General features: G+C 34.2%; 2 protein-coding genes across 2 annotated transcripts in view; both read left to right on the top strand.

Moving 5' to 3' along the window:
- Window positions 1-16490, top strand: part of LOC125824334 (uncharacterized) — a 185237-nt gene that overhangs the window by 94158 nt on the left and 74589 nt on the right. The gene's annotated exons all lie outside the window — the stretch shown is intronic.
- On the top strand, window positions 451-5775 carry LOC125824316 (peptidyl-prolyl cis-trans isomerase CYP18-2). The gene is made up of 6 exons (XM_049503668.1): window positions 451-584; window positions 671-766; window positions 933-994; window positions 4188-4321; window positions 5040-5124; window positions 5440-5775. The coding sequence occupies exons 1-6, from the start codon at window positions 513-515 to the stop codon at window positions 5483-5485; spliced, it is 495 nt and encodes a 164-aa protein (XP_049359625.1). The 5' UTR covers window positions 451-512; the 3' UTR covers window positions 5486-5775.

Raw genomic sequence — 16490 nt, 5'->3', positions numbered from 1 at the left:
ACTCTCTCCCCTACACAAAAATATGATATATGAAGTGAAAATAGTAAAAACGTAAGCCTATATTTATCAAGTTTTGAACCTCGCAACACTTGTCTTTGAGAAGTAGAAAAATAAAAAAAAACAAAAAAACTTACTTTATGATGTATGAATCAATCAAATTTGACATAAATTGACAACTAATTAATGAAAACTGAATTGAAAATTAAAAAGTAGAATTGTGAGAAAAATTGATTTTTAAAGTTTTTAATTTATTTATAAAAAAAATTAATAAGAAGATAAATACATTATTTTTTAATTTAATAAAAGGAAAAAAAAATCTTTTTAACTCACTCAACCCCGCCGATATCAAATTTAAAAGATTGTTTAAATTCTTAAAAAAAATTAAATTTATATATAAATTATAAAATCATATATTACTAATAATACAATATTTTACTTCATATATTTGGGGCTAAAGACAAGGGTTTCACCATTATTTGAAATTTGTTCACTGAAGAGAGAGTGTAGCAGAGATGTGGCCGAGTGCAGAAGGAGGACCACCGGAGGTCACTCTAGAAACTTCCATGGGTTCTCTTACACTTGAGGTACTCTATTCTTCTTCCTTTTTGTTGATTTTGAAGTTGTGTTTTTGCATAATGATGATAAAGTTGAAATTTTGCAATTTGTTTAGATGTATTACAAACAAGCACCAAGAACTTGCCGGAATTTCATAGAGCTTGCTCGAAGAGGCTACTATGATAATGTCAAGTTTCACAGAATCATTAAGGTTTTGCTTTTTTTCTTATTTTAGGGTTCATTTGGTTCGGAAACAAGTTATTCCAGGATTAGTTATCCCTCGTACCAAATGAGTCTTTAGATTGTTGTGCGTTTGGATCTTTATTTATATTGTTTTATCATTTTCATTTATGGGTTTATTTTCTATTTGGGTATAGGATTTTATTGTGCAAGGTGGAGATCCAACTGGTACCGGAAGAGGCGGAGAATCTATCTATGGGTATGTAGATGTTGTAAATAGTGTGTTATATGTGTATGTATTTACTTCAAATTGCATTTGATATCCTATGTGAGATAGAAGAAGGTAGGCTAAGTAGGGCATTATAGCTAATTCAATTCTTGTTGGAGAGTAGATAGTAAAGTTAGTTCTTGTTGGAGAGCAAGTTAAGTGGAAATCAATCTAGTTAGTTTTGGGGATCAAACATTTTTGTTTCCTACAAAATAGGAGCCTCTCTTTACTCTAAATAAAAGATGCTAAGAAGTAATGCAAGTCTATCTGTAATAGCTTTACAGTTTACTCTACCTCTCTTGTTTCACTTGTACTTTCTACTACCTCTTCAGTTTCAATTTGTTTGTCTTACTTTCCTTTTTTGTCTGTTTCCAAAAGAATGTCTCTTTCATGTTTTGACAACCTTTTAATCCCAACTTGCTTTTGTTCATGTTATGCGATCCAAGAATTATAATTAAAACTAGTGAACATGAACTTTATTGCTCTTGTGTGGCAGCATGCCATATCTATGGTATTCATGTGATGGAAAACACTGCTGCCTATTGCCATCTATCAAATATCTCAAAAAGATTGAATGAGCATGCGTGGAGTTTTATGGTATAGAGAGTGTTACCATAATAAAATATTAAAATGCAATAACCTATATTCACATCAATGTTGATAAATAGCTTGATTTTGCATAAATATATCTTTAGAATCTACTTAATTCATACATTTCTAAATTGTTGACATTCAAAAACTTACAAGCCAATTTATTTTTTAATAAATGGTACAACACAACACAAGGATGATGTTAAAAATTAACAATAGTGTGCAAAGCTCCGATCTTTTCTACATGGTATCTACATCATATATAAAGGTCATGTTGTACCAAAAAAGCTAGCAAAGAAATACATTTGTGTTTAAGGCTATGTATCTTTCCAGGTTTACCTTTGAAAATTCTATTGTTTCTTTCGGTCCAAATGGTTCACCAAATGACCATGGGAATATTGCCCCAAAGCCGATGTGTCTTCTATTGAGACTATCTCTTCTACAACTATGTAAGAAATCCAATATGGCTACGGAGTTATTATTATAGGAGATGTCCATAATGGCAAACAACATGCTCCAAATATGATAAATTATCTTATCAACTATCTTAGGGTTCTCTTTATAAAAGGAACAGCCGTTACATAATTGCATTTCTCCTCTATGAGACTTTGATTAAGTGAGGCATTGCTTCCTTAGCCATAAGCCAAGTAAAACAAGAAACCTTAAAGGGTGCTTAGTTGTGACTTGTGTCAAATCTTCCCCCAAGACCAAAGATCAATGTCGGAAAAAGTCAATGACATGTTATAAACAACTTAGAAGATTCCACCTGAATGGAACCTTCATATAATAAAGCATCCCTGTGTTTATTTGGGAGGATTGTGCTTTGGGACTGTAACATAGAACCAAATCTTGCAATTTCCCAATTCCTTTTTAAGAACAGATTTCATCATTGCGCATCAGAAAAATCGGCTATAGCAGCATTATGAAGTGCAGAAATGTTGTCAGGGAGGAGATGTGGGGTGAATTTGCAGGAAGCAGGGGGCTTGGGAAGATCAATGAGTAATGATCTACACAGTCATAAATAGCTTTTCCTGGAAGTTTATTAGCAAGTTTTAGTCCTATAGAAAATTCACAGGGATTTGTTGTGGACATGTTTAGATATCTTAGAGGAACAATTCGGATATGAGTTTGTCTTATTAATTAATCCAACTCACCGCTAATTGGTTACGTAGAGGAATTTTTTTTGTTCGATCCACATGAAGCTTGATCTCAGATAGGCTATTTATTCACGTATGGCGGCAAAATCATATCATGGCATTTAACAAATAAAAAATGGTTATTAATTATTTAAATCATACAGAAATAATAGACCGAAACACATTTCACCAAAACAATTTCACTCATTGTATTCAAAAGATCTGGTGAATAGTTGTTCAACAAGTTTGTTTAAGTGATAATGTAATAAGTTCACTGGGGCATTGGCAACCTCAACATTTGATAAGCCAATAAATACAAGATTGCAATGTGTCGTCTCCAAAACAATATATGTTTTCATCAACGGGATTAGATTACATGTTGTACTCTCTTTTCCTTGATCAAGGTTTTTGTTCCAATGGATTTTCCCTAACCAGGAAGTCATGCAAAGGATAATACCACTTAGCCATAACTTCTTTCTCTTAGGGGTTGTTTGGTACGGTGCATAAAAATAATGTGGAATATGGCGTATTAGTAATGCTGGGATTATTCTTATGCACTGTTTGGTTTGGTGTATTAAAATAACATGCATAATATAATTTCTAAAAAGTATTTGTTTACAAAAATACCCTCCACAAATATGGTGGAAAGGATGTGGAAAAGGTTTTTGAGAGACAATTGTGTCTTTAATCATGCTAATGCATATATTAAAACCCCTTGCATTGCTAATATCATATCATGTATTAGTTGTATATGACATAATATCAAATAAAGTGTATAACTAGTGCTTGCAATAGCTATACGAAGGTTGTAGAAGTGTACCAAACAAGGTATTAGTAATACACAAAACTAATGCATCCTACCAAACGACCCTTAAAGTATTATTATTTCAGCAGTTGCACTAACAACCTGGATTATCTTATATATTTTATAAATCGATGTTATTATATATGAATTATCAATTGTGGAAAGTAGCTATAGAATTATCTATTTTTCTTAAAATTTTGAAAAGAAGGATAAAAGGAGAGACAAGATGAAACTGAATGGGTAATCTCTCGTGACTAGAGTTTGTGCTCGAAGTAGCATGCCAAATACATAGTTATATTACTGCTGGCATACATCTGTTAAAGGTATATTAAAACCGTTTCTATTGTCAAATAAATGTAAATAAAGGGCTATCTGTTCAAGGTTGCTGCAAACAAACGTAATATTTTTGACCACATGCTTAAGCTCTTGCCGTTCTGCATCTAGTTTATTATCTCCAGTGGCTTCGAAGAAGATACATCATTAACAAGGGACTGATGGTGAAGATTTAATTGGGGCATCTAATAGTTGTGTCATTTACTGTTATTGATTATCATTTATAGTCATACATAAACTTGTCTGTCTGACATAGTGAAGAAGAAGATCATCTTTTGCATACTTGACCTTTTAGTGACTTCTTAAGTTAACCTTGCAGCCAGAAGTTTGAAGACGAGATAAACCCACAGCTAAAGCATACAGGAGCAGGTATCATATCCATGGCTAATGCTGGACCAAATACAAATGGAAGTCAATTCTTCATCACCTTGGCACCTGCACAGTCACTTGATGGTAAGTATACATATCCAGGTTGTTTTCCATCAATTTGTATGAATAGGCTCTTTGATGTTGAATCAGCTGGCTGTAGTGCATGTGCTGATCTATTTTCGGTACCTTGCTCCGTTAACACTATTTTTCTGTTTGTATATCAAATAGTAAAAAATAATTTCTAATGGAACTTGAAGTGATGATAAAAAGGTGTTCCAAAAATTCAGATGAATCCCCTTGTCAACATGATTGAGCTTAAGTTCATGGATGACTATCCATGTATGTGTGGAGGATAGTCATGGTTGTCTATCCATGTATGTGAGGAGCTTAAGTTCATGGATGACTTCCATGATGAGATGCTGGCTCTCTTTTGATTTCTATTGAGGATGATGAATTCATACCAAACCAAGTTGGGGGAAGAAATCTTCTCTCCTTTCCTAGATTGTCTTAAAATTCATGAGCTACCATGTCAAGGCTGCCTTAAAATATTTGGTACATGATTCCAAGATCAATTCTTGTGACGGCATTCTCATTTTTACAATGATAGAAAATATATTTTAAGACCTTGGTTATGCTGAATCTAATACTCTTGCCCCAGCTCTGTTGATGTGTCTCTCTAGTCTGCAATTAGCATAAGCCTGACTAGAACAGTTGTGATCTCTTCTTTGTTTGTAGTTTTTTCTTATGGTGCACTGTTGTAACACACTATTAGCTGATGAGTTTTCGTTCAATGTGATGTTAGGGAAACATACTATTTTTGGAAGAGTTTGTCGGGGAATGGAAATTGTCAAGAGACTTGGCAGTGTACAGACTGATAATACTGACAGGTAATGTGCTTCCTTATAATATTTGTGTTTACATTAGAATGAGAACAAATGTCATGCTCTAGCATTGCAAAAAATATTATGTGTACAGAAAACATCAATAATCAAGGTCGTCTTTGTTTGGAGAATGAAATTTGTAGAAAGACTAGATAATTTATTACTTTGTATGTAAATGTTCTTGTCAACTTGTCCTTCTCTGTTATATGTTTGAATGCAGAAAAAACTCATCCATGCATTTAACGTTTGTTAGTCCTATCTTTAAAATCGTACTATTGAGTATGAAAGCTCTAATTCCAGTTCCATTTGATATCAATGCAGACCAATCCATGATGTGAGGATATTGAGGACTACTGTCAAGGATTGATCTTCTGCATCTTTAAAAAAAATGTTATACTAGCTAGAGCATAACAATTGTTTTAATTTTTGTCATCACAACCAAGATCCATTCTATCATCTGCTTTCTAAGTGAGAAAAAACTGATTTAGGTCTGTATGTGGGAACGTGGATACAAATTTTGTGCTACCAAAATGATACTAATATGCTATTTTGTGTGGGGCTTAGTTTTGTGAGGCTTATGCCCCGAACGTACGGCTGTACGTCCTAAGCACATGTAATGCTTAATGTTCTGACATTTTAGACCTTGCCATGACTGAAGTTTCTTTTTTCGTTTTTCTTTAATGATGTGTGTGTGTTTTGGGATCTTGAAACATGAATTCGTGATTATATAACATAACATGTAATGCTTAATACTTTGACTCATAAATGATGCTCATAGTTTTTCTAGGGAAGACATTGCTTTTTGGAGTTAATGGATCATGAAACAGTAATTTAGGGTTATCTAAATTTTGTGTGTAATATCTATAAATTTTCCGTAACATGTGTGACCGATTCTATTTGAGCTCAAAGTTTGTGCAAAATGACACTCTTAGTTTTGTAGAGAAATGCATGCCTTTTATTTTTGGAGATAAGAGTCTCGAAAAAAGAAATTTATGGAACACTCCGTAGGGAGTTAGGGAACAGTATGTATGGTCTCACCATTTTCTAACTCATTATTAGGGATTCAGGGGTCAATATATTTTGGTGATATGGCTTTCAAATGATTTCTTTGATAAACCTTCACAAAACCCTCCATATGGAGTTGAGGGAACAATACGTACAATCTATTCATTTTTGAGTCATTTTTGGGCATTTAGAGGTCAATTTACAGGAATTAAACGGTTTTCTCAGTTTTCGTGTATATTAGTCCATGAATATTTTGGCGATATGCCTCCAGACAATTTCTATGCGAAACTTTTATGGAACCCTCCGTAGGGTTCTCGCCATTTTGGAGTCATTTTTGGGCATTTAGGGGCCAATTTATAAGAATTAGACAATTTTTTTAGTTTTTCATGTGTTTAACCTATGAATACTTTGGTGATATGACTTCTAAACAATTTCTTTGCGAAATTTTTACGGAACTCTTCGTAGGGAGTTGGGGAGCAGTACGTATTGTCTTATCATTTTTGAATCAATTTTGGGCATTTAAGGGTTAATTTACGGGAATTAGGTGATTTCTTCGTTTTTCGTGTGTGTTTGCCAATAAATATTTTGGTGTTGTGACTTTCTGATACTTTTTTGCGAAATCTTTACAGAACCCTCCAGATGAATTTGGGGAAACAATACGTACAGTCTCACTATTTTTTAGTCATGTTGGGCATTTATAGGAATTAGATGATTTTTTCATTGTTTTATGTGTATTAGCCTATGAATATTTTGGTGATACGGCTTCTGGACGATTATCCTGCGAAACATCTACATAAATCTCCATAGAGAGTTGGGGGACAATATGTACAACCTCACAACTTTTCGAGTCAGGGCATTTAGGGGCCAATTTATAGAAATTAGGCAAATTTCTCTGTTTTTTCGTGTGTATTAGCTCAGGAATATTTTAGTGATATGGCTTCCGATGATTTATTTGCTAAACCTTTACGACACCTTGAGTAGGATGTCCTGGGAGTAGTACATACAGTCTAACCATTTTTGAAACATTTTTGGGAATTTAGGAGCCAATTTACAAGAATTAGACAATTTTCTCAGTTTTCTTGTGTTAGCCTATGAATATTTTGGTGATATGACTTTCGAAAGATTTCTTTGCGAAACTTTTACATGAACCCTTCGTAGAGAGTTGGGTGAGCAGTATGTATAATCTCATCATTTTTGAGTCATTTTTGGACATTCAAGGGCCAATTTACATAAATTAGGCGATTTTTTCAATTGTTTGTGTGTTAGCCCATGAATATTTTGGTGATATCGCTGTCATATGACCTCTTTATGAAACATTACGGAACACTTCGTAGGGAGGTGGGGGAGCAAAATGTATAGTTTTAACATTTTGAGACAGTTTTGGGCATTTAGGGGCCAAATAAAAGGAATAAGACAATTTTCTTTGTTTTCGTGTGTAAGTCTATAAATAATTTGGTGATTTAGTTTTTGGATGAATTCTTTGTGAAATCTATACGGAACCCTCCATAGGAAATTTGAGGAGTGCTACATACATTCTCACCATTTTTTTTTTGCATTCAGAGGCCAATTTACAGAAATCAGACAATTTTCTAAGTTTTTTGTGTGTTAACCAATGAATATTATGGTGATATGGTTTCCAGACAATTTTTTTGCGAAACGTTTATGAAGCCTCCGTAAGGAGTTGAGGGAGTAGTAGGTACAATTTCATCATTTTGAGTCATTTTTGGGCATTCAGGGGCAATTTATAGGAATTAGGCAATTTTATCAGTTTTGAAATGTGTACATAACTTTTATATTTTTTCGTGTGTATTAGCCCATGGATTTGGCGCCTTGGAGCACCCAAAATATTTTTCTGAATTTTTTTTATGAGGAACTCCGTAATGAATAGGGGGAACATTACGTATATTTTTCTGAAAAAACGTAAATTTGTTGCCACTAAAAACAAGCATTAGTGACAACATTTAACGTCGCCAAAACATATATAAGTCGCCACTAAAAGATTGTATTAGTGCACACTTAATCGGCTAAAACATGTATATGTCACCACTAAAATGGCAATTATAGTAGCCGCTAAAAGATATATAAGTCGATACTATTAGTGGCAAGTATAGTCGCCGCTAAAATATATAAATGTCACCACTCACCACTAAGAGTCCGTATTAGTGGTAACAATAGTCGCCGCTAAAACTTTTACAAGTCGCCACGAAAAGTCTATATTAGTGGCAGTTATAGTTGACGCTAAAACATATCTATGTCGCCACTAAAGTCATTAATAGTGGCAACTATAATTGCCGCTAAAAGATATATCAGGCGCCGCGAAAACATATATATGTCGCCACTAAAAGTCGTTATTAGTGGCAACTGTAGTCGCCGCTAAAACATATAAGTTGCCACTAAAAGTCTGTTTTAGTGGCAACTATAACGCTGCTAAAACTTATGTCAATCGCTACTAAAAGTCTGTATTAGTGGCAACTATTGTCGCCGCGAAAATATATATATGTTGCCACTAATTGTCCGTATTAGTGGAAACTATGTTCGCCGCTAAAACATATATATGTTGCCACTAAGTCGGTATTTGTGGCAACTTTAAATGCCGCTAAAACATAGATAAGTCACCACTAAAAGTTTGTATTAGTGGCAATGTAGTCGCCGCTAAAACACATATCAGCCACCACTAAAAGTGTGTATTAGTGGCAGTAATTATCGTTGCCAAAACATTTATATGTCGCCACTAAAAGTCAGTATTAGTGGCAACTTTATCGCCGTTAGAAGATATATTGTTGCCACTAAAAAGGAGCTTTAGTGACAACAATTGCCGCTGTTAAAACATGTCACCACTAAAAATCTCTATTAGTGGCAAGCTTAAGTCACCGCTAAAAGGTATACTTTTTGCCACTAAACACAAATATTTTTGACAACAATTCTCTCCATAAAGGTATGTTTATTTGTTGCCACCAAAAATAAGCATTTGTGACAATAATTATCGCTGCTAAGACATATATAAGTCGCACTAAAAGTTTGTATTTGTGTTGACTTAAATCACCTCTAAAAGGTATATTTGTCGCCACTAAATAACAATATTTTTTACAACAATAATCGCCGCTAAAACATGTATTAGTCGCCTCTAATAGTTCATGGATCTGGCCCCTTCTTTAACCCAATTTGTTTTTGAAAATTTTTTATGAGGACCTCCGTAATAAATTGGGGAAGCGTTACGTACAGTCCCACTGTTTTTTCAGGCATATTTTCGCATTTACAAGTCAAGTTTTAGGAATTTTGCGATTTTCTTGATTTTTTATGTGTATTAATCCATGGATATGACGCCTCGGAGCACCATATTTTTTTTTTCTAAAAATACTTATTGAGAACCTCCGTAATGAGTTGGAGCGTTACATACAGTCCATAGTTTTTAGGCATATTTTCGCATTTACATGTCCAACTTTTGAAATTACGTGACTTTCTTGATTTTTTGTGTATATTAGACCATGGATCTAACATCTTGGAGCACCCATTTTTTAATTTATATTTTTATGAGGACATCTATAATGAGTTTGGGAAGTGTTACGTACAGTCCTACCTTTTTTTCAGGCATATTTTCACATTCACACAGGCAACTTTTAAAAATTACGTGACATTTTTTTTCGTGTGTTAAGCCCATGAATTTAGTGTCTCGGAGCACCAAAATTATTTTACTAATTTTTTTTTTGAGGAACTCTGTAATGAGTTTGGGCAGCTACGTACTATTCCACCATTTCTTTCAGACAATTTTTCATATTTATAAGCTAACTTTTAAATATTTCACGACTTTCTTAGTTTTTTGTGTGTATTAGCCCATGATCGGACGCATTGGCGCACCCAAAAAGTTTTTCTAGATGAACTTTACAAGGACCTTCGTAATGAGTTGGTGAAGTGTTATGTACAATTCCACCATTTTTTTCAGGCATAATTTCGCATTTACAAGCCAACTTTTAGGAATTACGCGTCTTTCTTGATTTTTCGTTTGTATTAGCCTATGTCTGACGACTCAAATCACCCAATTTTATTGTGATAAATCTTTTTGAGGACTTTCGTAATGAGTTTGGAAAGCTTTACATACAGTCCCACAATTTTTTCCAAGCAAAATTTCGCATTTACAAGTCAAGTTTGTAGAACTACACGACTTTCTTGGATTTTTCGTGTGTATTCCCATGGATCTTGGTACCTTGGAGCAGCCAAATTTTTTTTCTGAAAAAACTTTATGAAGACCTCTGTAATGAGTTGGGGAAGCGTTACATACATGTCCACTGTTTTTTCAGGGATTTTTTCGCATTTACAAGCCAACTTTAACGAATTACTCGACTATTAAGGTTTTTCGCATAGATATGGTGCCTTAAAACACCCAATTTTTTTCTTTCTAAAAGAGCTTTATGAGGACCTCTGTAATGAGTTGGGAAGTGTTGTGTACAGTCCCACCATTTTTTTCAGATATATTTTTGTACTCAAAAGTCAACTCTTAGGAATTACGCAAATTTATTTGTTCTTCGTGTGTTTTAGCCTATTGATCAGGTGCTTCAGAGCTCCTAATTTTTTTTAAAAAAAAAAAGCTCTATAAGGACCTCCATAATAAGTTCGGGAAGCGTTAAGTACAGTCCCATAGTTTTTCTGGCATATTTTCCACATTTACATGGCCAACATTTAGAAATTACGCGAATTTCTTTGGTTTTCGCGTTTATTAGCCATGGATCTGGCGCCTCGGAGCACCCAAATTATTTTTCTGAAAAAACTTATGAGGACCTCCATAATGAGTTGGGGGAGCAGTCTACCATTTTTTCAAGCACATTTTCTTATTACAAGTCAACTTTTAGAAATGACTCATTTCTTAGTTATTTTCGTGTGTATTAGCCCATAGATCTGATGCTCTCAGACCACTGGATTTTTTTTTCTAAAAACTTTATGAGGACCTCCGTAATGAGTTGGGGATGCGTTACATAGAGTCCCACCATTTTTTCAAGCATCTTTAAGCATTTACAAGCCAACTTTTAAAAATTAAGCTACTTTCTTGGTTTTTCATGTGTAGTACCCCTTGATTTGGCGCCTTGGAACAACTAATTATTTTTTTCTAAAAAATTTATACGGAGCTCGTTAATGAGTGTGGGATGCGTTACGTACAATCCCACAATTTTGTTTTAGTCATATTTTCGATTTTACATGACTAACTTTTAGGAATTACTCGACTTTTTTTATTTTTCGTGTATATTAGCCCATTGATCTGACGCCTTGGAGCATCCAATTTTTTTTCCTGAATAAATTTTATGAGGACATCCGTAATGAGTTGGAGAAGTGTTACATACATCTTCACTATTTTATTCAGGTATATTTTCGTATTTATAAGCCAACTTTTAAAAATTACGTGACTTTCTTGGTTTTCGTGTATATTAACCAATTGATTTGGCGCCTCAGAGCACTCAAAATTAATGTTTAAAATTATTTTTTGAGGACCTCCGTAATGAATTGGGAAAGCATTACGTATAGTCCTACAATTTTTTTCATGCATATTTTCTCATTTATAAGTTAACTTTTTGAAAATTTTCAAATTTCTTGATTTTCGTGTATTTAAGCCCATGAATTTGACGCCTCGGAGCACCTAAAATTTTTTCTAGAAAAACTCTATGAAGACCTTCGTAATAAGTTAGGGAAGCCTTACGTATAGTCCCATCATTTTTTTCAGGCATATTTTTGCATTTACAAGCCAACTTTCAAGAATTACGCAACTTTGTTTGTTTAGCGTGTGTATTTGCCCATGAATTTGATACCTCAGAGCAACTAATTTTTTTTTCTGAAAATATTTTATGAGGACCTCCGTAATAAGTTGGGGAAGTTTTACGTGCAGTACCACCATTTTTTAGGCATATATTTGCATTTACAAGCTAACTATTAGGAATTACGCGACTTTCTAGTCTTTGCGTATGTATTAGCCCTTTTTTTCGTGTGTATTAATCCATGGATCTCAAGCCTCAGGGCTCTAAAAAAAATTTTCTGAAAAAATTATTTGAGGACAATGGTAATGAGTTAGGGAAGTAGTACGTACAATCACACAACTTTTCAAGCATTTCTCATTTTCAAGCGAACTTTTAAAAATAACGCGACTTTCTTGATTTTCCGAGTGTATTAGCACATGGATCTGGCACCTTCGCGTATGCTCTCAAAATTTTTATGGGGACCTCCGTAATTAGTTGGAGAACCTTTTCATATATACTCACACCATTTTTTAATGATCATTTTCGCATTTGCAACCGTTCTTTTAAGAATCGCCCAAATTTTCCTAATTTTTCATGCGTATTAATTAACCCATAGATCTGGCGCCCGGAGTACCCAATGTTTTTTTTTCAAAAAACTTTATTAGGGCCTCCGTAATGAGTTTGAGAACTTTCACGTATACTCACACTATTTTTTTAACGACCATTTTCGCATTTAAAAGCCTTTTTTGAAGAATCTCCCAAATTTTGTAATTTTTCAAGTGTTATAGCCCATGGATCTAGCGTCCAGAGCACCCAAATTTTTTTTTCTCCAAAAACATTATGAGGAACTCCGTAATGAGTTGGGGAACCTTCACGTATAATCACACAATTTTTTAACGCCCATTTCTGAATTTACAAGCCATTTTTTAAGAATCTACCAAATTCATTGATTTTTCGTGTGTATTAGCCCATGGATCTGGCGCTCGGAGTACCCAAAGATTTTTTCTAAACAAAAATTTATGAGGACCTCTGTAATGAGTTTGGAAACATTCATATATAATCACACCATTTTTTAACGCTCATTTCGCGATTATATGCTTTTTTTATGAATCGTCCAAATTTCATAATTTTTCATGTGTATATACTAATGGATCTGGCGCCCAGAGCAATCAAAATTTTTTTTCTCAAAAAACTTTATGAGAACCTCCGTAATGAGTTGGGGAACGTTCACGTATACTCACTCCATTTTTTAATGCACAGTTCTGTATTTACAAGCTTTTTTTTAAGAATCACCCAAATTTCCAAATATTTCGTGTGTATATGCCAATGGATCTGGCGCCCGGAGCAACCAAAATCTTTTTCTCAAAAACTTTATGAGGGCCTCCGTAATGAGTTGGGGAACCTCCACGTTTGCTCACTCCATTTTTTTAACGCACAGTTCCGCATTTACAAACTTTTTTTTAAGAATCGCCTAAATTTCCAGATATTTCGAATGTATTAGCCAATGGATCTGGCGCCCGGAGAACCTAAATAGTTTTTCTCAAAAAAACATTATGAACACCTCTGTAATAAGTTGGGGAACCTTCATATGTACTCACAACAAATTTTTAACGCCTATTTCCTCATTTACAAGCCCTTTTTAAGAATCACCCCTTTTTTAAGAATCACCCATGGATCTGGCGCTTAGAGCACCAAATTTTTTTTTCTTAAAAATATTTATGAGGACCTCCGTAATGAGTTGAGAAACCTTAACGTATACTCACACCATTTTTTTAACTCCCAATTTCCGCATTTACAAGATCTTTCTTAAGAATCACCCAAATTTTCTAATTTTTCGTGTATATTAGGCCATGGAAATGGCGCCTGTAGCATCCAAAAAAAAATTCTCAAAAAACTTTATGAGACTTTTCTAATGAGTTGGGGAACATTTACGTATACTTACACCATATTTTAACGCCCATTTCCGTATTTACAAGATTTTCTTAAGAATCGGTCAAATTTCTTGATTTTTTGTGTGTATTATCCAATGGATTTGGCGCCCGAAACACCCAAATTTTTTTCTAAAAAAACTTTATGATGACCTCTGTAATCAGTTTGGAGACCTTCATGTATACTCACCCAATTTTTTAACGTCCTTTTCCGCATTTACAAGTGTTTTATTAAGAATCGCCGAAATTCCCTAATTTTTCGTTTGTATTATTCCATGGATTTATCGCCCGAAGCACCTATAATTTTTTTCTCAAAAAATTTTATGAGGACCTCTGTAATGAGTTGAGGAACTTTCACGTATACTCACACTATTTTTTAACGTCCATTTCTGCATTTGCAAGCCGTCTTTTTAAGAAACTACCAAATTTTTTGATTTTTCGTGTGTATTAGCCCATGAATATAGCACCCGGAATTTTTTTCTCAAAAATCTTTATGAGGACTTTCGTAATGAGTTGGTGAACCTTCTCATATACTCACCATTTTAATACCCATTTCCACATTTTCATGCCTTTTTTTAAGAATCGCCTAACTTTTCTGATTTTTCGTGTGAATGGCTCTATGGATCTGGCGCCCGGAGTGTCTGATTTTTTTCTTCTAAAAAACTTTTATGAGGTCCTCCGTAATGAGTTGTGGAACCTTCACGTATAAACACACCATTTTTTTAACTCCAATTACCTCATTTACAAGCTTTTTTTAAGAATCACTTAAATTTCCTGATTTTACGTGTGTAATTAGCCCATGTATCTGGTGCTCGGAGCACCAAAAATTTTCTCCTCAAAATTTTTTATGAGGATCTCCGTAATGAGTTGGGGAACCTTCACGTATAATAAGACAATTTTTTAACAACCATTTTCGCATTTACAAGCCTTTTTTTAAGAATCGCCCAAATTTCCTGATTTTTCGTGTATATTAGCCCATAGATCTGGTGCCTAGGGCACCTAATTTTTTTTTCTCAAAAAACTTTATGAGACGTATCTAATGAGTTGGGGAACATTTATGTATACTCACATCATTTTTTAACATCTATTTTTGCATTTACGATTTTTTTAAGAATCGATCAAATCCTCCAATTTTTCGTGTGTATTAGCACATGAATTTGGCGCCTAGGGCACCCAAAAAATTTTTCTCAAAAATCTTTATGAGGACCTTCGTAATCAGTTTAGGAACTTTCATGTATACTCGCACTATTTTTTAGCACCCATTTCTACATTTACAAGCCTTTATTTAAGAATCACCTAGTTTCTCAAATATTTAGTGTGTATTAGCCTACCGATCTGGCGCCCGGAAAACCTATAATTTTTTCTCAAAAAACTTTATAAGGACCTCTGTAATGAGTTGAGGAACCTTCGTATATGCTCACACCATTTTTTTAACGTTCATTTCTGCATTTACAATCCCCTTTTTAAGAATCGCCAAGTTCCCCGATATTTCGTGTTTATTAGCCCGTCGATCTGGCGCTTGGAACACCCAAAAAAATTTTCTCAAAATTTTTATGCGGACTTCCGTAATGAGTTGGGGAACATTCTCATAGACTCACACCATTTTTTAATGCCTATATCCGCATTTACAAGCGTTTTTTTAAGAATCGCCCAAATTCTCTGATTTTTCGTGTGTATTAGCCCATGGATCTGGCGTCTGAAGAACCCAAATTTTTTTTTCTCAAAAAACTTTATGAGCACTTCCGTAATGAGTTGGAAAACTTTCACATATACTCACACTATTTTTTTAACTCCCATTTTCGAATTTACAAGCCCCTTTTTAAGAATCTCCCAAATTTCCCAATTTTTTGTGTGTATTAGCCCATGGATCTAGCGCCCGGAGCACAGGAATTTTTTCTCAAAAAACTTTATGAGGACCTCCGTACTGAGTTGGAGAACCTTCACGTATAATCACACCATTTTTTAAGTCCATTTTCGCATTTACAAGCCCTTTTTTAAGAATCACCCAAATTCATCAATTTTTCGTGTGTATTAGCCCATGAATTTGGCACCCGAAGCACCCAAAGATTTTTTCTCAAAAAAACTTTATGAGAACATTCGTAATGAGTTGGAAAACATTCATGTATAGTTACACCATTTTTTTAATGCTCATTTTCGCATTTACAAGCCTTTTTTATAAATTGCCCAAATTCCCTAATTTTTCGTGTGTATATATATGCCCATGGATTTGGCGCCCGTAGCAACCAAAAAAAAATTCTCAAAAAACTTTATGAAGACCTCCGTAATAATTTGGGGAACCTTCACATATACTCACACCATTTTTTTAACGCCCAGTTCCACATTTACAAGCCTCTTTTTAAGAATCGCCCAAATTCTCAGATATTTCGTGTGTATTAACCCATGGATCTGGTGCCCGGAACACCTATAATTTTTTTCTCAAAAAACTCTACGAGGACCTCCGTAATGAGTATGGAAAACGTTATGTACAGTCCCACCATTTTTTTAAAATACATTTTCGCATTTATAAGTCAACTTTTTGAAATTATGCGACTTTCTTGATATTTCGTGTACATTAGCCCATGAATCTGTCTCCTCGGAGCACCCAAAAAAAATTTCTGAAAAAACTTTATGAGGACCTCTATAATAAGTTGGAGAAGCGTTACGTACAGTTCCACAATTTCTTCAGGCATATATTTGCATTTACAAGCCTTCTTTTAGAAAT

This window comes from Solanum verrucosum, unplaced genomic scaffold (genome assembly GCF_900185275.1).
Source record: "Solanum verrucosum unplaced genomic scaffold, falcon-dt-bn FXZP01000125.1, whole genome shotgun sequence".
Classification (NCBI taxonomy): domain Eukaryota; kingdom Viridiplantae; phylum Streptophyta; class Magnoliopsida; order Solanales; family Solanaceae; genus Solanum; species Solanum verrucosum.
Note: the sequence above shows the minus strand (reverse complement) of the source record. Positions and strands in the feature narration are given on the sequence as shown.

Coding starts and splice junctions, on each gene's coding strand:
- LOC125824316 (XM_049503668.1), top strand. CDS start 513: ATGTGGCCGAGTGCAGAAGGAGGACCACCGGAGGTCACTCTAGAAACT. Junction 767..932: donor AGTTTCACAGAATCATTAAG/GTTTTGCTTTTT, acceptor ATTTGGGTATAG/GATTTTATTGTGCAAGGTGG. Junction 5,125..5,439: donor CAGACTGATAATACTGACAG/GTAATGTGCTTC, acceptor ATATCAATGCAG/ACCAATCCATGATGTGAGGA.